Source organism: Petaurus breviceps, unplaced genomic scaffold, assembly GCF_028583685.1.
Source record: "Petaurus breviceps papuanus isolate PSGF00001 unplaced genomic scaffold, PetGlider_PUasm1.0 224, whole genome shotgun sequence".
Lineage (NCBI taxonomy): Eukaryota > Metazoa > Chordata > Mammalia > Diprotodontia > Petauridae > Petaurus > Petaurus breviceps.
This window is the reverse complement of record NW_027185887.1, coordinates 7,432,469-7,456,591: the sequence shown is the minus strand read 5'-3', so window position 1 is coordinate 7,456,591 and position 24,123 is coordinate 7,432,469. Positions and strand designations below refer to the sequence as shown.

The following is a 24,123-nucleotide window of genomic DNA, read 5'->3' as shown; positions in this document are numbered from 1 at the left end:
TTCCAGCTTTCTTTCAAAGAAATGATTTTTAATCTGTTCCAGTGAAATAGAACTACTCAACACTCCAAAGTCTACTCACCAAGTATGGAAAGATAGCCTTAAGAGTCAGAAAGGGAAACTCATGGGTATGACTGCTGTCTCACTTAATCCTCATCCCTGTTCAGCTAGTTACTTCACTAAGGACTCAATGAAAATGCTCAATGATTTCTCTCCATGAATGCATACAGAGGAGAGTATCTATCAGTATATGACAGTATGCCAAACCCTTATGAGATAATTCATCATTAATAGAACTGAAAGGCTCCCAGGAGGTTCAACTTTACTGTTATGCCAGAATACTAAGTAGGAGTACAGAAATTGCCTTAAATGAGATATACCTCTGCTATCAACTGGTATACCAACTGGATGAACTTAAAAGAAAATAATCTCCATATTGGTTAGGCAAGAAGAATTTTTTTTATCTTTGTTTCTCCATATCTGTGCACATTTTCATCTGCAAACATTTGTTCCAATATAAAACAGCTGTTCGTGGCAGACATCTGTATTATAATTCCAGGTGACTGTAGCTTTGCAATTTGTATCCCATCGTCCCTTCATACTGAAGTATAGAGAAACTCAGCTTTTCCAGAAATTTAGGTTAGGGGGAATAGTCTATAATAATAATAACAGTAATAATAAAAATAACAACAATAATAACTAGCAGTTTAAGATTTACAAAGTGATTTACATATTTTATCTCATTTGATTCTCATAATAACCCTGTAAGTAGGGGCTATTATCACCTTCATTTTGTACATGAGGAAACTAAGGGTAAAAGAGGCTGATTTGCCGAGGATCATACAGCTAAGTAAACATCTGAAGTAGGATTTGAACTCAGGTCTACTGAATTACAAGTCCAGAACACTATCCACTATATCATCTATTTACCTATTGTAGTCTATGTAATTTGACTTGAGGATAGTTCAAATTTTATCTCATGGTACTAGAATTCTAGTTTTATCTGTCCTATTGAATAGCTGTATCACCTTAGGTAAGAAACTTAAAACATCTCTGATTTTACTTCTAAAATGGGGAAAAGAATACCAATTCCATCCATTATACATAATTTTTCTATACATCAAATAAGAATTTCTATGGATATGCTCTAACTAATAAAAAGTGTTATCTAAAGGGAGACAGATTAGGAAATGCTTGCTTATAAAATATTCCTGTTGTACACAGATACAGAAACACACACAAAGACACTGACACAGATCCCCCCTGCAAAAAAACAAACAAACAAACCCACCAGTGCAAGAAGAAAGGTGATTTTTACGACTGAAAAACTTTGTAAAATACATCCTCAATTCTCACTTTTTGTTTTACTCAGAATTCAACATTGGGCTACCTGATAAGGTCATAAAATGAAACAAAACAAACCTGAATCCAGCTTTAGGTAGCATGTTCTTCATGTCAAATTCCAGGTTTTAAATGTTTCTTGGAGGAAACATCCAATAACTTGCTCTCATAGAAAGGATGCACATATATTTAAAAATATATATTTGCTGACAAATAAGCTTGCATGCAATTTTTCTAGTTTATGTCTTTATTAGGGAGAAAATAAAATTTATAATATTTAAAATAAATTATTTAGGCAGAAGAGTCAAACGCAAATAGAAAGGGGGACCATGTGAGTCACACACTGACTTAGAAAACCACATATTAACATTGTATTCTACTGTATTTTTATTTATTTTGTAAAATACTTCATAATTACATTTCAATTTTTTCTATCACATGCAGGGCTTCATGTTTTACAACTCTGGCTTGAGAGATTTCCTAATCACCATCAAAATCTATAAGTGTAATAAGCTCACTAATGAGAGGTTTCACTAAAATCTCCAAATTTATGCATTCTATTATTGACCTTGAAATTAAGACAAGAAAAATCAGTTTGATATAGTTTGATAAAGAGCACTGAACTTGTTATAGGAATGAGTTCAAACATCAGCCCTCTTAACTTATTATCTGTGAGACCTTAGGGAAGTCAGTCAAGCACTACGAACCTCAGTTTCCCCATTTACAAAATGAGGTTGGATCCAGTGAGGTCTCTCTCAATTTAAGACATATGAGGTGATATTAATTAAACAAAAATTCATGTAGAAGATGATAAAGAAGAAAAATGAGAAAAGTCTTAGATCAGTATGAGCAAAAGTACATAGAAAAATACTATATGTAGGAGATAGAAAAGAAATTGCTCTAATAAGAATTGAAGTTTGGGGGAGTATAAAAAATATCAAGATGACTAGGTGTAGAGTTGGAATACTAATGTGAGGGTTTTAAATTTGATGCAATAAGCATTAGGAAAGCATTCTAAATTCACAAGTAGGTTTATGACACACAAAAACTTATGTTTTGAGAAAATTAATGTTAAATGGTAAACACAAAATAATGCAATATTATCACCCTAGACTGCTGAGAAGCAACTGAAGTTGATCAAATTACTAATAGGCAATTAGAATCACCAACTAACATTTATGGAGTGCTCTCTAATGCTTCTTAAACTGTGGGGTTGTGACCCACAGTTTAAGAAGCAATAAAGGGGTCAGAAAAGTTTGAGAAGTCTGGAGTCTAGGTGACTGACACTATACTTGCTGCCATCAAAAACAAAGCTGACCTTTTAATAAAAACTGACAAGACAACAGATTCAGCTATATTACATTTTCAAGAAGTAGGCAAACAGCAGCGAAGTAATATGCAGTATGGCATGAAGTCTTACAGAATGGCAGGAGACATACTAATCAAAGTCTCTCCCACTCCCATACACACTTTCACCTTTGTTGTACCATCTCTGTATGTGAATTCAAATGTAAATGCACAAAATATTTCTCACCTGAAGCAACAACCGTGCTTGCCCATAATGTATTTTCTATGCTGAGACTTTCATGAATGGGTGGATCACTATCTTCCTGTTAAAAAAAAATTTCAAATAAGTGATTTTATGCTAGATGAATATATAATGTGCCAAGGACATGGTCATTAAATAGAATAAAAGTTGAGCAAATTTTAAAAGCAGCATTCTGGGATAGGAAAAATGTAGTAAGATAAAACTATCAGGGATGAAAGAAATAAAGAAACTAGAGAAATAATTTTTTATATTTTCTTATGAAATATTAAAAGACTTCATAAGTTATAATAGTGTTGCAATATTAATAATACAGGTTTTACAAAGGATAATATATTAAAAAGGGAATTCTAAAGAATTCATTTTGTTAAATCATATTCTCTGAAAACCATGTGAAATATTCAGCATAGATATAATTTAATCACAAGGCATTCATTTAAACATTTATTTAGCACCCACTGGGCACAAAGTTCAGTCACTGATAAATGGACAATGTTTATGGAAATAGACAGATAAAAATATGTGTTTCAAATTAAGAATATATGGCAGAAAAATCCTTTTGCAGGCATTATCAGAAAATTCTACAATAGTAATTAACAAGGCTGTATGCCTTCTTAAAGATAGTACTTCCATTATGCTATTAAGCTTTGTAACTGCCCCTCAAAAATTAATAAATATAACTTGTATTTTACTCAATTTTATTTTTTTTTACATCAGTAACTATACAGAAACAGTGTGGAATCGTGGATACAAGCTGGGAAGACTTTTCCCACCTTATATGTTGACTGTGTGACCCTACAAGAATTACTTAATCTGTCTTGATTCAGTCAATTCTCTATAAGTAAAAATTTCACTGTAGTTGCCAATCTGTACTTTGAGAGAATCTCCTCACTAGCAGTTTCCTACAATGAGATCACAGATCCACAACAAAAATAGGTATCTGTGTATATACACACAAACATATCATCAATATGGTCTATGAAAATAGTTGTTATTTACAAGTAAGCTTTTCCCCCTGAAGACAGACATGTTTATTCCTGATACCAGGTTTGTCACATTAGTCAGAGTCTTCATGAAGGTTTTAGATCAGAGGGTTTCCTTGACACAGGCAAGAAGGAAAATGACCTTCCTTTCTTATCCTTCATAACACTTACAAGATAACTTCAAAATTTATTTGTTTTGCCTTCCTGATCTACAAATCCAGAAAAATAAGCTTCATTTTCTACAACTTATTCTTATTGAAGACATTATATTGTTTATAAACATACTCACACATCATTCACTTAATAATCAGTACTTATATGTACTTATTTTCCCTTGTTAGAAAATTAGTCAAATTAGTAAAGATTGTTTCATTCTCATTTGTATTTTCTGTGCCTGGCATATAGGAGAGACATAATAAATAATGCTTGATTAATTATAGAAATGACAAATGTAGTGAAAATGAAAAAAATGTAAGGATTCAGAGTCAGAAAATAGACATAAACCTGCAAAAGGAAAGAGATGTACTAGACAGCATCTGAATGTCCTGAAAGCTCTAGATCTATTATTTGAATGACTAGGTAAGACTCTAAAGGTGCCTTCTATATCTAATTCTATAATTATACATCCTAGAAATCTGCCAAGAAATAATACTAGCTCATCTAATATTTTACAAGATGTACCATTTTCCTACTTTTTCAAAGCTTGAGTAACATGGAATATTATGAGGTCTTCATAATAAATATTTTGTAAAAGACCCTATGAAAAAAAAAAAACTGCAGCTAATGAACCAACACTGGTTGCAAAGGATGAAGAGATATTCAATAAGAAACTTCATAAGGACATCCAAATTAAATCAACATGAACTTTGATATTTGATGTGTTGAAAGAGGAAGTGGGAACAAGCTTTGGAACGTTCAGTATATCAAAGTATAAGTTAAGAAGGAGAAATAAGAGAAGTCAAATGTTTGTAGACAATATAATCTGCATACACCATGAATGCTTTACTTGTGAAAAAAGTTGATAAGCATTGGACATAAGACATATATCACAAATATAAAATTAATTATAGTTTAACAAATACAAAAATAATCATTGTTGATGTGGAAGCTACTCTAGAATCAGGAGAGTACAGATGTGTTAGTACAAAGAGCAGAATAAGACGAAAAGATGAGAAAATGTAACTGAAATGCCTGAATCCTGAATTAAATGAGTTACTGATAATGAATATAGACAGCAGAAATGATATCAAGATAAATAATATACAATAATCTACCCTATGTAAAATAATTGCCATAAAAAGGAAACCAAGAGTCTAAAAAGCTTCCTTAGTTAGAAAATATGACTACCTTGTCAAGTAGAAAGATGGAAGCCAAAGGCATAAGTGATATAGAAAAACACCAACAAAGCCTGTTTACAAAAAACTTAAGGAAAAGGATGTTGGAAATTTATGTACAATATAATCTCATAAGGCATAGAGAAGAAGTGGAGGGTAAATTTAGTTTAAAGAAAATCTGGTGAGAGACCTAGGAGAAACTAAGCAATGCCATCCTGAGGATGACTAAGGGTAGCAGTGGAAGGAGGGAAACAAACAGAAGAAAAATGAAAAAGATCTGCAAAGATTTTTTAATAACAAAATATTTTCACTATCAAGGACAATAGAGCCACCATGCCTGAATGATCATATTACAGTTTCAAATGCTAATAGAAGGTAAAATGGCACTAGTAGAACACGGTGAATACAGGAACACATTGAAAGGCTATGTGAATTGATGCACAACAAAGTAAGCAGAAATAGAAAAACAATATACACAATGATATTCAATCATATAAATGAAATTACAACAAAAATTCAAAACTGAATGCTAAGAAATTATAATAAGCAACCTTACTCTAGAAAAATTAAGCTACAGGAAAGTGTACCCTCCATTCTTTGTAGGATAAGGGGAATATGAGTATGGAAAGCCATAGATAATTTGAGAGTTTAATGATGTGTTGAATTTCCTCATTTTATATTCTCTCTCTTTTTTAGTTTTTGTTCTAAGGCATGGATTTCTGGGAGGAGGTAGGGAGAAAGGATTGATAGGGAAATGTAGGTACTGAAAAATAACATAGTATCTATACAAGTTTTAGAATTATTATAGTATAATATTAAGTTTATAACACTATTATTAAAGGCTTCTTAATTATAATAGAGAGCAAGAGAGCTATTTGAGCAAAAAGAAAAAACTAAACCTACAGTTCACCTATACAACAGTTTTGAGAGTTATTTATATACATATACAATGCACTAAATTAGAGTACTATCAGGGAATATGCAAACTTTTTGGAGGATAATTTTACAATGGACTACCATCTTTACCATCATGTAAACAACAAAAAAATATGTAGGAAAAAAAAGACCCTTTTCTCTTTGCTGTTTTTGATTATAAATAAAAAGTTTTTGATTCAATAGAGCAAATTACTGCCTTTAAGGTTTTCCTCTAAAAAGGACCTATCCTGTTCAAATCATTCAAGACTACTTGATAATAGACATAAATTATTCAAAGATGTTCTCATCATAATAAAATAGGAAGGTATATGCTTCAGTACTGTCCAGTGAGATAGAAAAGATCTAGCAGAGATTTCAAATTCCAAAGAAAATTCCTATAGATGGTGAGATCTACTAAACTATTTGCAGGTGATATCCAGCTGGTGACAGAGTTAAAAGATAACTTTCACAAAACTGAACAGCAGAAACTAAACAGGAGACCCAGAGTAAATCATCCATTCCATCCAATCCATCCATCTATCCATTCCAAGGACTCTCTGCAGTTATGTTTTTTATCTAATAGGTGATCATCTATCTGTGATGCATAATTATTTTTAAGCAAGTAAAATTACATATACTACTGTTGGGCAAGAATCCCTTAGGAAAAAAAAATGGAATAGCCCTGATAGTCAATAAAAGGTTGAGAAAAGCAGTACTGGGGTATAATCTCAAAAATGACAGAATGATATCTGTTCAAATCCAAAATAAACTGTTGGACATCACAGTAATACAAGTCTATGCACCAACCACTGATGCCAAACAGGTCAAAGTGGATCAGTTCTATGAAGACCTACAACATATAGAAAGAACACCAAAAAAAAAAAAAAAGATTTCATACTCATTATAGGGAACTGGAATGCTAAAATAGGAAATCAAAACATAATTGGAATAAGAGGCAAGTTTGGCCTTGGAGTACAAAATGAAGCAAGGCAGAGACTAATAGTTTTGTTGAGAAATTTTGCTGTTCATAATACTTTTTCTACAACCAAAAAGGCAATACTACACATAAATGTCACCAGATGGTCAACATGCTATCACATTGATTAAATACTTTGCAGGCAAAGGTGGAGAAGCTCTATACAGTCAGTGAAAACAAGACCTGAAGTCCACTGTGGCTCTGATCATGAGCTTCTTATTGCAAAATTCAGAATAAATTGAAGAAAGTAGGGAAAACCATCAGACCAAGCGGCTATGACCTAAATATATCCCTTAAGAATATGAAGTGGAGAATCAGGGGACTTATAGGAGCAAAGATGGAATAAGATGTAAATCATTCTCATTTTCCCTTATTGACCTCTGAAGGCCTAGAAAACATCACGTCCGGGAAAAAAAAAACTAGAACAGTGGAGGCAGCAGAAAGACAGGGTGCAACAGTCTTGTAGCCTGGAAAGCTTGGAGGATTAACATGAAAGGCCCCTCTTGTTCTGGTGGAGGGGGAGCAGGACAGGACAGGAGGTGAGCCAGCAAGTCACATCTCAGCAAACTGGGGGGAAATCCTAAGCCCCAGGGTGGTAGAGGAGGCAAGAGCCAACATCAGGACACCTGAGTGTTTTAGCACAGGCAAGGAAACTGGTAGACACCAGCTTGGAAAACCAAAACATGCACCAGTGGGCAGGCATCCTCCTGCAGCCAAACTCCCTGATACTACAGCACAACTCCAGGAAGTACAACTCCAGAAGGAGTAGCTCCAGGCTGACAGGCTTCCTCCAGCAGCCAAACCTTTCACTGCTTTCAAGAAGCCCAGTTGAGCAGGTGTCCTCCAGGAGCCAGATTCCCCATCCCCACCCAGAGAGCATCAGTGTTGCTGACCCCAGCTCAGCACCAGATCATTTGCCCGAACCCTACATCTTCCAACTGCCAGCACCTGAGGCTCCAGAACACAAAGCCAGTGACCAGGTTCACAGCACTAGAAGCCTGGGTCAAAGTCTCCTGTGCTCCAGCAAGAGAGTTCAACTTTAAAAGTCAGGAAATAGGCAAACACCATTAGCAAAAAGCAAAAACAGATAATGACCACAGATTCTTATCATAGGGACAGTGAGAGCCAGGTACAAATTCAGAAGAGGACAACATTGTCAATATACCCACACCTGAAACCTCAAAGGTGAATATGAACTAGTCTCAAGTCCAAACAGCCATCTTGGAAGAGCTCAGGAAGGATTTTAAAAGTCAAATAAGAGAGGCAGAAGAAAAACTGGGAAAAGAAATGAGAGGTATGCAAGAGAGTAAAAAGTCTGAGACAGGAAGGACAAAAATTGACTGTAAAAAAACAAGTCCTCCATGGTCAAATAGAAAAAAAGTACACTGAAGAAAATAACTCCTTAAAAAGTAGAATTGGGCAAGTGGAAAAGGAGGCACAAAAACTCACTGAAGAAAAGAATTCGTTAAAAAGCAAAATGGGCCAAATGGAAAAGGAAGTACAAAATTTAATTGAAAAAAACAATTTGTTAAAAATTAGAATTGGGCAAGTAGAAGCTAATGACTCTATAAGATATCATGAATCAATCAAACAAAAACAAAAGAATGAAAAAATAGAAGAAAATGTAGAATACCTTACTGGTAAAACAACTGACCTGGAAAATATATCTAAGAGAGACAACTTAAAAATTACTAATCTATCTGAAAGTCATGGTCAGGAAAAGAGCCTAGAGATAATCTTTCAAGAAATCATCAAGGAAAACTGCCATGAGGTCCTAGAAACAGAGGGTAAAATAGTCATCAAAAGAATCTACCAATCATTTCCTGAAAAAGATCCCAAATCAAAAATGCCAAGGAATATCATAGCCAAATTTCAAAATGCTGATTTTCAAATTGTGGTGCTGGAAAAATGTTCTGATAGTCCCTTGGACAGCAAGAAGATAAAATTAGTCAAAACTTAAATTAATTCAAGCTATTCACTGGAAGGTCAAATACTGAAGTTCAAATACTCTGGCCACATAAGAAGAAGATGGGATTCATTGGAAAAGACCCTGATGATGGGAAAGACTGAACACAAAAGAAAAAGGAGACAGCAGAGGATGAGATGGATAGTGTCATGGAAACAATGAACATAAACTTGGACAGACTTTGAGAGATAGTGGAGAATAGAAGGGCCTGGTGTGCTGTGGTCCACTGGGTCATGAAGAATCAGACAAGACAGAATGACTTAACAACAATGTCATTACATCTTATGCTTTACTGAGAAAAGAGATCATTTATAATAAGCTTCATGATCTCTCCTTCTCTAAAACTTAAAAATCCTTGACAGTATCTCCCAATCTCACCTCCTTTACTATAGTCCCTGATGCAGAGGTGGCCTTTTTTCTCACAAGTTCAACCCTTTACAGGTAACCTTGATGCCACACCTACCTGTCTCCTCCATATAAATGCAAAAGAATACTATTGTGCTGTAGGAAATATGGAAATAAACTATCCCAAAAAGACATAGAAAAATTTATGACATGATAGAGAGTGAAGTGAGTAGAACCAGATGAACAACTGAGACTATATCACTAATATTATGAAAATGAACAGTTCTGAAGAATAAACTGATGGTGAATGAAATGAGTAGTACCAGTAACACAATTTATACAATAAAAACACTCTGAAAACAAACAACTTCAAAAGCTATAAGCACTATCATCAATGCAATAACTATCTGTGATTCAAAAGGACTGATAGAAAAATGCTATCCATTACAGAGAGATGACAAATATATATAAATATATATATATACTATTCCATAAGAAATGATGAGCAGGTCGACTTCAGAAAAACCTGGAAAGACTTACATGAACTGATGCTGAGTGAAGTGAGCATCTTGAGAGAATATTGTACATAGTAACAGCAACACTGTGCAATGACTAGCTTTGATAGACTTAGCTCTTCTCAGCAATGCAAGGATCTAAGACAACTCCAAAAGCCTCATGATGGAAAATGCTATCTATATCCAGAAAAAGAACGATGGCATCTAAAGGTGGATCAAAGCATACTATTTGCTCTTTTTTTGTTTGTTTCTTCTTTGTCATAGTTCATCCCATTGGTTCTAATTCTTCTTTACAACATGACTAATGTGAAAATATGCTTAATATGAATGTATATGTATAGTTGATATCAGATTGAGTACGGTCTCAGGGAGGGAGGGCGGGGAGAAAATCTGAAACACAAAATCTTGTGGAAATGAATGTTGAAAACTAAAAATAATTTTTTTAATTGCACATTAAATGCCATGTACTACACAAAACTTTCCTGTTATCCTGTATTTATTTACTTTGTATTTATTTTCTATGAATTTATTCTGGTCATAATTTATTTTGATTGGTTGTCAACTGCAAGAAAAGACAATTTTTAGGAAATCATTTTATAGTTTTAATTATATTTTATAAAAAAAATTAATTTAGAAATTATAAGTATCATTTATTAATTTAAAAATTATTTTATAATTTTATAATTATTTTGTTTTGCCTCAATTATTATTGCCTATTTTAAGGAAAGTGCATAGGTGAGTCAGTTATTCATTTCCTCCTAGGCTTTACTCAGACACTCCTCTATCCTCAACCTCCAACACTTTCATGTGTTGTTTTTTTCCTATTTGAATGTAAGCACTTAATAAATACTCAACTTGACTTATATATGTACATGCTGTCTAATCTAAGAGAATGTCAGCCTCTTGAGAAGAGCTTATTTCTTTGTCTTTCTATCCAAAGTATTCATTCAGGACTGTATCTGGAATACAAGAGTCACTCAATAAATACTTGCTGACTGATTAATAAGCTCTACTAGTCTTAGACCTAGCAGTATCATTGTCTATATAACGCTACTGAATTATTCTAAACTTGCAGGCAATTAAAACCCCAAGATTCCTTTCAGATGAAGTGATATTTAACCAACTCTCCCTCGACTTGTACTTGGAAGGCTAATTTTTAAACCCAAACAATTTTTTTCCTACTAAGTTTCATCTTATTATATACTTGGTCTAAACTTCTAAACTATTCAAGATATTTTCAGAACCAGACTTTCTTATATGGGTTAGTTATACTTTCTATCACTGTGTCATCTGCAAATTTGATGTGTGTACAAAAATGATACTGGGTTCTTAGGTTATTTGGTAGTCAACTGGAAATCAGTAAAAACTTCTGAACACTGGGTGTGAATAACAAATGAAACATGTATAAAGTAAGACTAGTGGCCAAAAAAAAGTTGAGAAAACTATGGATGTTTAACTTGAACAGGCAAAAGAATTAAGGCGAAAGGGGGATAGAAGTGGGAGAAAAAGTATGCTATGATATTTATCTTCAATTAATTGATGAAGTACGAAAAGGGGATTAAATCTGTTTTTCTCGGCCCCAGAGGGCAGACCTAAGGAAAAAAAAAAACTAATGGAAATTGAAGATTTCTGCTCCATATAAGTAAAAAACTTCCTGAAAATTAGAGACATCCCAAAGTAGAATGGATTATCTCAGGAAGATTTGCCAATACAGAAAACCCTCAGAGACTACTGTTCAGGAATGGGGATTCTAGATGAATTCTGAGGACAATTTCAACAATGCAATACTGTGATTTTAGCTATACAATAGTATAACTACACAATACTGGCTACAATGCAAAGCCTATTTTAATTGTGGTTACCCAATTTTAACTTTTGTTCCAGCACACGTCTTGTCATCTTAGTAAACTAAAATGTATCATATTTTAGGAACCTAAAATATGTTTTCTTAGATTTTCTTGTAACACAAGAATTTTATAAATTTATGAGAAAGGGCTATATTGTGGTATTTCCTTTTCCTTCATGTCATAAAATTTAAGAAGCAGCAAAGACACTGAAAAGTAAGATTTTTATGTCTTCTGATTTAAAAATAAAAGGTTCTGTGCAATTTAGTTTTAGACATTCAAGTTGGTTCTCTCATTACTTTTCTATAGGCATTTATCCATTTTTTTTTTATACTTCTAAGGCACAATTAGATGCTGATGAAAACACAATAACTATGCAGTTTTCTTTCAATATGGAAATAGTAATGATGTGATTTTAAACATGAAACATTTTTCTAATATCAAGAAAATTACTGTGGATGAGGGTTCTTTACCAATCACATATAGTACAAAATAAAGACTGGAAGGTAGAAAAGAAATTATCTCTAAATAACTTCTTTAGGTTTCCTTTTACTTAATGTTATAAGTTTCAAAAAAATAAAATCTGCTAAGGGAGAAAATGCTAAATGTTAGCATTTCAAGCTGTTTTCTCAATAATTTACACTACTTAGCAAACAATAGAGATCTGCTATTTGAAAGGAGAGTATTTTGATTGGGAAAGACGTAAACAACATAGCTGTGCTATGGCTTAAAAAGAATTTACAGCAGAAAATGCATTATAAAAAGTCTAAATGGAAAGCAATGGTGTTAAAAATAGGAATAAAGATAAAATTTTAAACCTAAACTTTAAAACTCAAAGTTTTAATATTGTTGCTCTAAAATGATTGATAGGTCTAAACACAAGTTACTTCATATTAATTACAATAATGATAGGATATAGATATGGATTAGACTTAGGGGTTCTCCCTGGTAAGGAAAATTCTTCTAAAAATAAAAGTTGGTACCTCCCCCCTTGGTAACTTACAGTCTTTTTGTTAGCTGCCTAAAGCACTGAGATTTATCTATAGTCTCACTGACAGGTTTCAGAGGTGACATCTGAATTCAGGTCTTCCTTGTTTTAAGGACAGCTCTCTATGAATACTTCATGTTTGACATCATTAGTCCACATGATATCTTTCTAGGAACTGTTCAGAACTAGGTAATATTGTTACAATCTTGCATATACATATAATGCCCTATACAGATACATCTTCTAAAGCCACTGACATTGATGATCACCCTCTTCTCCTGGATAATCTATCCTTTCTCTAGGTTTTCATGACACTGTTTTCTCTTGGTTCTCCTCCTGCTTTCTCACCACTCTCATTTTCCTTTACTAGTTTTTCATAAAGGTCAATCTCTCTAACTGGGGGTGCCACCCAAAGTTCTGTTCTGGATCCTTTTCTTCCTTTATACTCCTGGTCCCTAACCCAAGGTGTAGGAATGTTTTTTAAAAGATGTTTTGGTAACTTTTTAAATATAATTTGTTTCCTTTGTAATTTTACTTATTTTATTTTATGCATTTTAAAACCTCATACTGAGCAATGGTCCATAGGCTTCACCAGACTGCTAAACAGGTCCATGACAAAAAAGATTAAGAACCTGTGCTCTGTATTATCTAACTTTGTGATCTCATCAACTCTCAGCCCTAACTTCTCTTCTGATCTCCAGTCTCATCACCAACCGTCTGTGGGATACCTCTAAACTGATATCCCCTAAACATCTTAAACTCAACGTGTCCAAAACTCATTATCTTCCACCTCTTCTGAGGAAGTAAGGTGGCACAGCAGATGGAGCACAGGCCTAGAATCAAGAAGACCGGAATTCAAATCCTGACTCAGACACTTATCTGTGTGACCTTGGCTAAGTCATGTAACCTCTTTTTGCCTTAGTGTCCATAACTATAAAATTAGAATAAATATAGCACCTATCTTGCAGGGTTGTTCTGAGGATCAAGTAAGATATTTGTAAAAAGCAACTGACAAAGTGCATGAAATACAAAAGATACTATGATCCCTTCCCTTTAAATCTTCCCTTCCTCTCAACTTTCTTATTACTATCAATGATATCATCACCTTTTCAGTCAGCAAAGTTTACAATTTTGGCATGATTTCTGACTCTTTTTCTATACACAATCCACATTCTGTTGCCTAGTCTTCTTTCAAACTTCACACTATCTCTTGTATGGAGTCCCTTTTATTCACTCACATAATAAACATCTCAGGGCAGGTCTACCCACCCCCACCCAAACTCCCCCATCACGTCATTCTTGGATCATCAAAACAGTCATCTGGTCAGTCTCCCTGCCTCAAGTTTCTCCCACTCCAATGCATCTTCCACTTATCTGCCAAAGTGATTTTCTTAAAGCTTAGGTTTTACCTCATCACCCTCCCCTCCTTCTACTCAATAAATTTGAGTAGTTCCCTACTGCTACTGGGGGAAAAAATATAAAATGCTGTTTGGCATTTAAAGGATTTTATACCCTAGCTGCTTCTTATCTTCACAATGTTCTTAACCCTTTCTCTTCTCCATGCAACCTGAGATTCATCTAACCTCCTTGCTAATCCAAACTGGTCTCCTTGCTATTATTTAGCACAAGACTCTACATTCCCCTTTTCACTGGTTATCCTTAATTCCTGCAATGCCATTCTTTCTTGTCTTTATCTCTTGGCTTCCTTCAAATCTTACTTGCAGAAGGTTAAGATTCTAGTTCTCCCTACCACCTTAATATCTTCCCCCCTAAGATTACTTCTTATGTACACTGTATGCATCTTGCTGATATATAGATGTTAGCATATTGTGCACCCTGTTAGAATGTGAACTCTTTGACAAGAGGGATCCTATGTTTTACTTCACTTTGTATCCCCAGTACAGTACCTGGTAGGCAATAAGTGGTTAATAAATATCTGTGGATTGCTTGACTGACAAAGAATTTAAAAGCCACCAAAACTTTATAAATATGTCCCAGTCTATTAAACTTATTTGCCCACACAAACTTTGAATTCAGTTTCTTTTCATATCTAGTTTAACGGTCGAGTGGATATAGTAAAAAGAGGTAATAGTCTGCTCTTATAAGCTATATGGCTATTGATATGAGAGAAAACATTTTATGGCAATGACCATTTGGTATTTCAGTACCTAAACTGTCTCACCTAAGTTTCAAAGCACATGTGACTATCAATAATTTTTATAGCACAGCCTACAAGTGCTCTACTGAGATTTAATTACATTACTAATTTATTTAAGAGCCATTCCTTCCCAACTTTATTTCACTGATCTGTGATTTTTTTCAATGTGACTACTTCCTCCTACCACCAATACAATGCAACTTATCTATGATTTATCAGTTTTCAAGAGGTGTCATGGTGAAAAAATATATCACACTTGCAAAAAAAAAAACCCACAACAATAAGTATATCAGAAAATGATTAAGTTGTACTTTGAAGGTAAACTTATAATTGATCATAACTAGATATATACTCAGTCCAACCGATACTTGCTAATAAAGACTGTAGTCTTAAAAAGGCCAAGGTCTCCCACTGTATCCAGGGCCATCTCCAGTTGTGCTGATATATATCTTGCCAATGGACCCAGATGGCTCTGGGGGAGAAAGTGAGGCTGGTGACTTTGACAGGTCTTCCTCACTTAAATCCAATTCACTTGCATGACATGACATCACCTCCCTGATGTCCTGGTCCTCTTCAAAAACAACAGACAAACAACAAGAAATGATCACTAGATATATACCACAACAGATTGTAACTGGGTACTTTATACCAAAGTTTATATTTTGGCATAGCTTTTGATATAACACATTATCATAGCCATGCCTGAACGAGACACTGGAGAAGGAAATTAGTGTAAAGTTTTAAGCTTAAATACCAACCCTCAGTTAAAATATGTTGTGATCTTTGGGGTTGACTAGAATAAAATTTTATTTAAAAAAAGAAGTAAAAATTCATCTGATACACAGTAAATTTTGTTGAAAAATCTTCTGATTCTGAATGGGGGGGGGCAGCTAGGTGGCACAGTGAACAAAGCACAGGCCCTTGGAGTCAAGAGGACCTGAGTTCAAATCTGCCTCAGACACTTTAACACTTAGTAGCCATGTGACCTTGGGCAAGTCACTTGACCCCAACTGCCCTCCAAAAAGCAAAAAAAAATAAAATAAAATTTCCTCTGCAAGACATACCTGATAAGTAGTCAATCAGTTTTTGCTTAATGACCTCACGTAAATGGGAACAAGTTCACCAACTCTTATTAAAAAAATTTAACCTACATACAGAAAGTATGATTCTTTACTCCATATTTACTTTATCTCATAAGTATTTAAACATCTTTCCCACTCACAGTGTCTTCTGGTATGAATTTAACAACAGAAAGCGGGAACAATTTTGTATCATGTGCAACAGATAGTATACAATAAATATACAATAAATGTCCCAAAAAGTATTAGTGTAGTTCTAAGCTATTAAAATTATTACTGGGTTAAAACTTGACTAAGTAGGGACAGAAACTTCACTCTGTTAACAGCCCAAAGAGAGGGCAAAAAAACCGATAGAATACCAGCAGTCATACTAAAAATTTTAAGTGTCATTAAAATGCTAGATTCATTATTCAGTGAAAAAGGATGACAATAAAATGGTAATAAAAGCTAATGTTTGAAGTTAGACTCTATGCACTGTTTACTACTGATCCCTAATTTACTGTAATGGCAAGCACAGAAGTAGTTCATACCTTTTTTCAGCTATTGAATTAACACCTTAATTCAATAGTTAACCTTCAGTCTGTTAAGAAACAATGTGTGAACTCCACAACTTGTGAACCCTAGAACTTGCAAACTCCTGGGGAGGAGCTAATGACTATATAAGTAAAGCCCCAGGGCTAGAGACAGCTGGAACTGAGAAGACTCTTGTGGTGGCAGAGTCAAGAAGGAGAATACTTGTGGTATCCTGGAACTCTTCTGTTCTGTCTGTTGATGTTTGTTTGTGATACTTTGTACAGAAGCCCTGGGACCTTACTGGAAGCCCTGAAAGAGGATTTTCTGGTTGCCTGTTTACAGAAGTCCTGGAGGAGGGTTCTGAAGGTCCTGGGACTTTACTGATGATTTGTGCTGACCTCTTGGACCTTGTTTGTGTGTCTGTGTTGATTTCTATGTTGATGATGTGTGTTGAGTTCTCAGAACTTGTTGGTGGGTCTGAGATGATTTCACAGGCAGACAGTGAACTGATGATGGTGCCGGCAATGTGGATGAATATTATTGTAGCTCTGTTAAGCTTTGTCTTCTCAGAAACAGGAACTGTGAAGAACTTGAGGTGGACTGGACACTGTGAGTTTCAATGTGGAATGGGAACTGGACAAGGAGTTGGACAAGGAACTGGGAGCTGCCTGCCTTTGAACCCAGGTGACAGTTGGAGCTGGGATTATGGAAGAGGAAGCATAAAAGCTTAGAGCCAGCCTCAAGTCAAGCTGAAAGAAGACTTTATTTGGATATTGTGTACTGACTGAGAAGATTATGATTTACTGTGACCTAGAGGTGGATGACATGGCATTTTCCACCATCCCTTAAGAGGTTACTGAGTAGTGACTGATGAATGAATAGAGACTGATTTATAACTTAGTGTGCCCCATGAGTGGAGCACTTTGACTATTGTATTTTGTGACCCTTAAGGATGATTGAATGATTGAGTTACTAAATGACTGTACTTTGTTGAAAACTATTGTGACCACTTTGGTGAAAACTATGTGGCCATTTTAGTGATAAGTCATTGTGAATTCTGTATTTTGATTTTCTGTGATAAGCTATAACATTTGTTTTGCTCTGATTTGTTAATGAATAAATAGAGTGTTCACTAAACTATGTAATCAGAACCCTGAAAGCTGTTCACAGTAGCAGTCCTCTGGAAAGCTGCTCTTGCATGGCTTTACTTGTACTGATGCAGAAACAGAGGATTACAAAGTATAACTTGCTCATGGTTAGAGCTAATAAATTTTGAAGTGAGACACAAAATTACTGCTGCACTGACTATAAATCCAATATTCATTTGTCTTTATCACATTTTCTTAACAAATTTCCAAATAGTAGTTGAGTAATCAGTAACAAATTTGCATTTAAATTTGAATTTAAAGTTAAATAGAAGAAGTAAAAATCCTTTTCGATATCATATTTAAAGTGTAGATTAGGGGGTGAAGAAGTCAAGTGAACATCATTTATTAAGTGCTTAACATGTGCTAGGCACTGTGTTAAGTGCTAGTGATATAAAAAAAGGCAAAAACAACAAACAAAAATCAGTCCTGCTCTCAAACTACTTAGTTTCATTAAGGAGGATACAATCTACAAACTATGCATAAACAAGATATATACAGCATAAATTGGATATAGTCTCAGAGAAACAATACAAGTAGAGAGAAATTAGGAAGGATTGGTAAAGGTTTCTTGCAGATGGTGGGATTTTAGTTGAAATGTGAAGGAATCCAGGAGGTAGAAATGAAGGGAAAGAAAGTTCTAGATCTGGTGAATAGCCAGTAAAAATGTACAAAGTAAGAAGATAAGAGAATTTTATGCAAGGAACAGTAAGGAGACCAACATCCCTGAACTGAGGAGCAGTCTAAGGAGGGTAAAATGTAATGAACTGAAAAGAGGTAGGAAGAAACCAATTTATGAAGGGTTTTAAAGGTTAAACAGAGCATTTAATATTTGATCCTGGAAAAAATGGAAGCCACTAGAGTTTATGAAATAAGAGAATAAAATGATAAGACCTACTCTTTAGAAAGATCAATTTGACAACTGAGTGAAGGATGACTGTAGTGGAGAGATTTTAGGCTGGGAGAAATTTTAGGCTACAGAAGAAATCAAGGTGTGAGGTGAGTATCAGAGGAAATAAGGAGTGATAAGTGAAAGATGTTACCAAGGTAGAATCAACAGAACTTTGAAAATGATTAAATATGGAAGGTAAGAGAGAGGAGGGAAGACTTGAGGATGACATAGAAGCTGCATGTCTGAAAAACTGAGAGGACAGTGGTAACCACAACAGTAACAAGAAAGCTAGGAGGAGGGGAATATTTGGGGTAAACGGTGATGAGACAGATAGTAAGTTCAGTTTTGGAAATGTTGAGTTTAAGACATCTATTAAACATTCAATTTGAGATGTCCAAAAGGCAGTTAGAGATGTGAGACTGGAGGTCAGCAGAGAATTTGGGTTCCAGAAACATGGAAGTGACAGTTCTCTTGTACTCTATTCTTACTAGACCTCATCTAGAGTCTGATGTTCAGTTCTAAACATCATGGTTTAAGGACACTGATAAGTTAGAAAATGTCCAAAGAAGGACCACCAACATGGTGAAGGCCCTTGACTCCATTTTATATAAGAATAAGGTGAAGGAACTAGGTATATAGGGGTTTTCTTGGCAAAGATGTTGGAATGATTTGCCATTACCTTCTCAAGCTCATTTTACAGATCACAAACTGAAGCAATGTAATGACAAGCGAAATAGGATTTTTTTTTTTGCTGTTTTTCTGAACTGAGTTTCAACTAATCAAGATTGAACCTCACCTTTGACTGAATCAAGAGTCTGTGATTGGAAACTGTATGCATTATATTGCCCTTAATAGGCCTAAGGGAGTTTGAAGACCTTCCCTGCCCTAAATAGGCTTGAGGGAATCTGAAGATCTCCACTGCCCCTTGAATAGGCCAAATGTAATCACATGGGAGCCCACAGTGGGAGAAGCTAAAAAAAGGGTAGAACAGGAAGGAGCAGATAAGAGCATGAGCAAAGCTGGGAGCAAGCAGAACTGAGAAACAGAATATTTTTGATGTCAGTGCTCTGTTTGTCTGTCTGTGCTAATTTCTCAGACTCAAGTCCTGTCTGTTGGTCTGTTTTGATTTCTCAGACAGAAGTCTGTCTGTTGTTCTGTACTGATTTCTCATATGGAAGTCCTAGCTGTTGTTCTATACTGGTTTCTCAGACATAACATGAATTAAGATAATAGTGGCGGTAATGTATGTAAACATTGTTGTAGCCCTGTTAAGTTTTGTTTTCCTAGAAACAGAAACAGTGAAGAACTTGGAGTGGAGCAGTCCCTGTAAGCGGAGATATGGAACAGGAGCAGACAGCTGCTTGTGTGTGAATCCAGGCAAGAGTTGGGAGCAGTCAGTCTGTGGAGGAGGAGTGGCCTGTGGAGGAAAAGCAGCAGGGTTTGAAAGTCAGCCTCAAGTTAAGATAAATGCGGACTTTACTTGGATATTCTGTATTGACTGATGAGATTTGTAACTTACTGTGAACTAGGGTTGGATGGTGTTTTTACTTTCTGTTATATCTTAAAGATAACTATAAGATATACTGAATGATATGTTTTATTTAAGACTATGTGGGCCACCTCAGTAATAAGTCATGTTAGATTATTATGAATGTTATCCTTTAGTTTCTTGCATGTTATGCCTTAGCTTATTGCTGAATAGAATTCATTATACTATGTGATTAAAACCTTAAAGTTATTCACAGCAGCAGTCCTCAGGATAGCTGCTCATGATTGGCTTTACATGCAAGCAGGGTTCAGTGACCTGCCCAGGGATCACACAGCTAGAAAGTATCTGAGAACAGTTTTGAACTCAGGAAGATGACTTTTCCTGGCTATAGGTCTAGGACCCTCTCCACTGCACCATCTAACTGCACCTATATTCCTGCTGAGGAATGAAGACCATACTAAATAGGAAATTGCCTTGTGTTTTCCTTTCTGAATATTTTTCAATTACCTAACATCATAGATATAGGCCTAGAATCTCTACTCTAAGCAACAGAGTTTTAGATTGCCCTGAAGCTTGCTGAAAAAAGACATCATCAGGGACACAGATGACCAGTACTGACGCTAGACATTACTAACTACAACCTTCTATCTATAGATCCTACTCTTGTTCCCTCTATAGGTTGACATGCAGTCTTTGCAACCTTAAGGCCAATTAATTACTTTGCCAACCTTAACATTTTTTGGTTTTGAGAAAGTTCTTGTGATTTCTTTGTAAACTGCCAAGTATTCATTTGTTATGTAAAATCTCTGAATGTGATTCTTTTTTAAATAATTATTTTTTAGAAATGTGTTCCTTTAAGATGGAAGCTTTTAGAAAAGAGCTTTATAAATTTAATAGGTTCTCACTTTTTCTCTCTAGACACACAGGCATGAGTGTGTATATCTATATCATCAGTGATTATATTAAGGCAGTAAACTTGTTGGTATCAGTATTAACTTAAGAAATAGCAGTATTCTGAGTTAAACAGTAAGCAGTTGAACCTGTATGAGGCAGAACCTCTTAGGACTGCAAATCTGGTTTAATCTTACTTTGAATCCAAATAAAAGTGACTTTGCTGTTGAGTCAATGAGTCACTTGTAACAGAAAATCCCAACAGCTGCCCACAAATAGCTGTATCTAGTACTCCTGAATATTACAGTTAGTTCCAGATGGATGTTAAATGATGGGAAAGCTAAGAAAATGAATGTAGAAAGTTAACAACAAGTTCTTCTTGACTCAGTTTCCTCACTGCTATTCCTTTTGAATGGGATAGACCTGAATATGACACCCTGTGAACAGTAAAGACGTGATTCATGAATTGGCTGTTTCAAAAATATATATATATTTATGACCTTTACTTTGATCAAAGAATGTGAAGGGAACATTCTCCAATCCAACTATGTTTAAATCTGTAACTTTCATAGCTAGGCTTGATAAAGCAGGTTTGATGTCATAATTTTATCACTCTTCCTCCTTTCATAATAAAATCCAACATGACCCATCCTGCCTCAGAAACAAAGGGAATAAGAGCTCCAGAAGAATGGGAGAATATAGACCCAAGGAAGAGATTTTGAAGCTAATGGAGGAAAAGTTAGCAGCAGGAGAGCAAAGGTCAATGTACAATTAGGGACAGAAGAAGAATCCTACCACCAGTCAATATCCTATCACCTGAAGGCATTGGTATTTCTAAGGGTGAGGCAGAAAAGAAAAAAAAAGGGGGGGGGGCCAAGAGGCAAGACATACAAAGCAAAAACAGAGACTGTTTATTTAGAAGAGAGAATTCAAAATAGGCATCTCAAAAAATTTAATTCAATAAAGAATATAGAAAATAAAGGAATACTAAATAAGTAGAAGGGCCATGAATCAAAAAATAAATAGCAAGGAAAGATAAATAATACAGAGAATGATGGAAACAAGTCTGTTATAGAAAAAGAAACAGAAAATGAAATTTTAAAAAGTAATAAAAATAAAGGAGATAAGATTCTACTTGATAACTGGGAAGGGAAAAATGAGAGGAAGAATTAAATAACTATTTAAAATTCATAAAAGAAAAGAAACTAATAAGCAAAACACCAAAACCAGACGTAAAAGTATTAAGCAGCATGGAAAGAGTGAGGGAAAGAAGTTAGTTAAACAAGTAAGGGAAGAGAGCTAGTAATGGAACTAACTTTAAAAAGCTTAAGCTAAAATAACTGAAAAGATATATAGTACTGTGTTAAAGCAGAAGAGGTGAAAAAAATCCTACCCTGGGGGAAAAGCTACTACTATTGCCTAGATTAATGAGGTACTCAGATGAAACCTGTGATAGTAGGCACTCCTCACATAGCCAGTCTAATCTGCAGGGATGGTACCTAGATCTCCTCATCCTGGAAGGGAAAAAAATAAGCTCCCCCTTACATCTTCTCTATCATTTTAGTGTCACTGCCAAAGAATATGTCACGTTTGTTATCCCTAAATTTTCACTGTCCACAGTAAACGGGGTATTTGCTTAAACAAAAAAGGGAATTAGAGGAGAAATTTGGGAAACCTTACAAACCTGGCAAGGAAGCATTATGAGAGCAATAAGCAATGTGAAACTTTGATGGAGTTCTCTTTGCCAAAATCAAAGCAGGTGATAAATTTCCATCTTGCTTCAAAAGTGAAACATCCTTTAGAAAGTGAAAAAGCAACAATAGCAACTGCAATTCTGGACCCAATTCTGACAAGGTGGGAGACTTGTAAACGACATAAAATGTGGGGAAAAGTGACCACTTCATCACAAACTCCATGACAGACTGACATGCATACTAGATTTGATAACACATTTAAAAGGTTTCAAGAAAAGAAGAGATACATTCCAGTGGCATAAAATACTATACGAGAAGTAAACCTAAGAAATGTTCAAGAATGAAATTCTGAAGAGATGGAAATGGTTCTGATGAAGAGCAAAAATGGAACCAACCTAAAGAATCTGATGTGAACACACAAAGAACTCATAAAACTCATATTTATGAAAAATATGCAGAAAAAAATGGAAATAAGGGCAAGAAGAAGATGAATAAAAAAGCACAGCAGTACCATTACAAAAGAATACAACCAGGAACAATAAAGGCCAAGAAGAGTAGGGGTAGGTAATAAATGTTAAGGAGAAGAGTAGTTTGCTAAATTGGAAATAATAAGAAAATCAAAGAAAAGATAAGACTAGTACTAGAGGTTGAAGAAATAAATGATAAAAAATGAGAAAGAATTGATGAAAAAGTTGAACTACTCAATTCTTATTTAGCTCCTGCTTTCTCACCTAAGTGAAGGAACTCTGGACTGAGAAGAAAAAGATAAAAATGCCTTGCCTAAATATGTGTGTTGCATTCGTGTGAAGAATTTTTGATCACAGATTGCTCAAAGATAAGTGGCAGGCACAAGCAAGATTTTGCCTTTTGTGGTCTGCTGTTCCATTTTCCATATAAAACAGGATACCCACTTTCCTAATCTATGTATCCTGGAAGTCTGTAACAATCACATCACCTTTGAGAACTGTGTTATACCAAAAACTTATTATCCTATGTGGACAAAAGGGGGAAAAAACACAAAAAACAAGTAATCCATCACTGGTTCCATACTCATAGACTCTTCTCCTTAAAATAAATTACCAAGGCTTGCGCTCCCCTAACATAGACCTTGAGAAAGCAGGGTCACTTTCATGATCAATAAATAATAATTTATTAAGAACATGATATGTGCTATGTTCTATTTTTAAAAAAAAATATACCTCCCTCAAGGTCCTTATATTCTAATGTAGAGAAAACACATTCCTTCATAGGTATTTAGAAAATTGGATAAAAGGTAATTTTGTTGTAGGAAAGCAGTAACTGCTGAGGAAATTAGGAAAATCCCAATGTGTAACATGGCATTTGAACTCAGTTTTGAATTAAACCAGGGATCAAGCAATAGAGTAAGTCTTTAGTAGAGGAGAAAAACATAATCAGACTGTTAAGAGCTGTAGAGAATGCATTTCAATCCTTCATTTAGACAAAGGAACTAAAGTCAACAGAGAGGTGGTTAATAAGTTAGCCAGTAAAAAA

General features: G+C 34.9%; 1 protein-coding gene across 9 annotated transcripts in view; it reads right to left on the bottom strand.

Annotated features, from left to right (window-relative positions):
• The window catches only part of ATP9B (ATPase phospholipid transporting 9B (putative)), a 509,413-nt gene that overhangs the window by 266,332 nt on the left and 218,958 nt on the right, over positions 1–24,123 (bottom strand). For 8 of the 9 annotated variants that reach the window (XM_069095002.1, XM_069095000.1, XM_069094996.1 and 5 more), the window contains one exon: positions 2,873–2,948. The exons of the other annotated variant lie outside the window; for it this stretch is intronic. In XM_069095002.1, the coding sequence (XP_068951103.1) occupies positions 2,873–2,948 (76 nt within the window). The remainder of the gene's footprint in view (positions 1–2,872; positions 2,949–24,123) is intronic. 9 annotated transcript variants of the gene reach the window in all.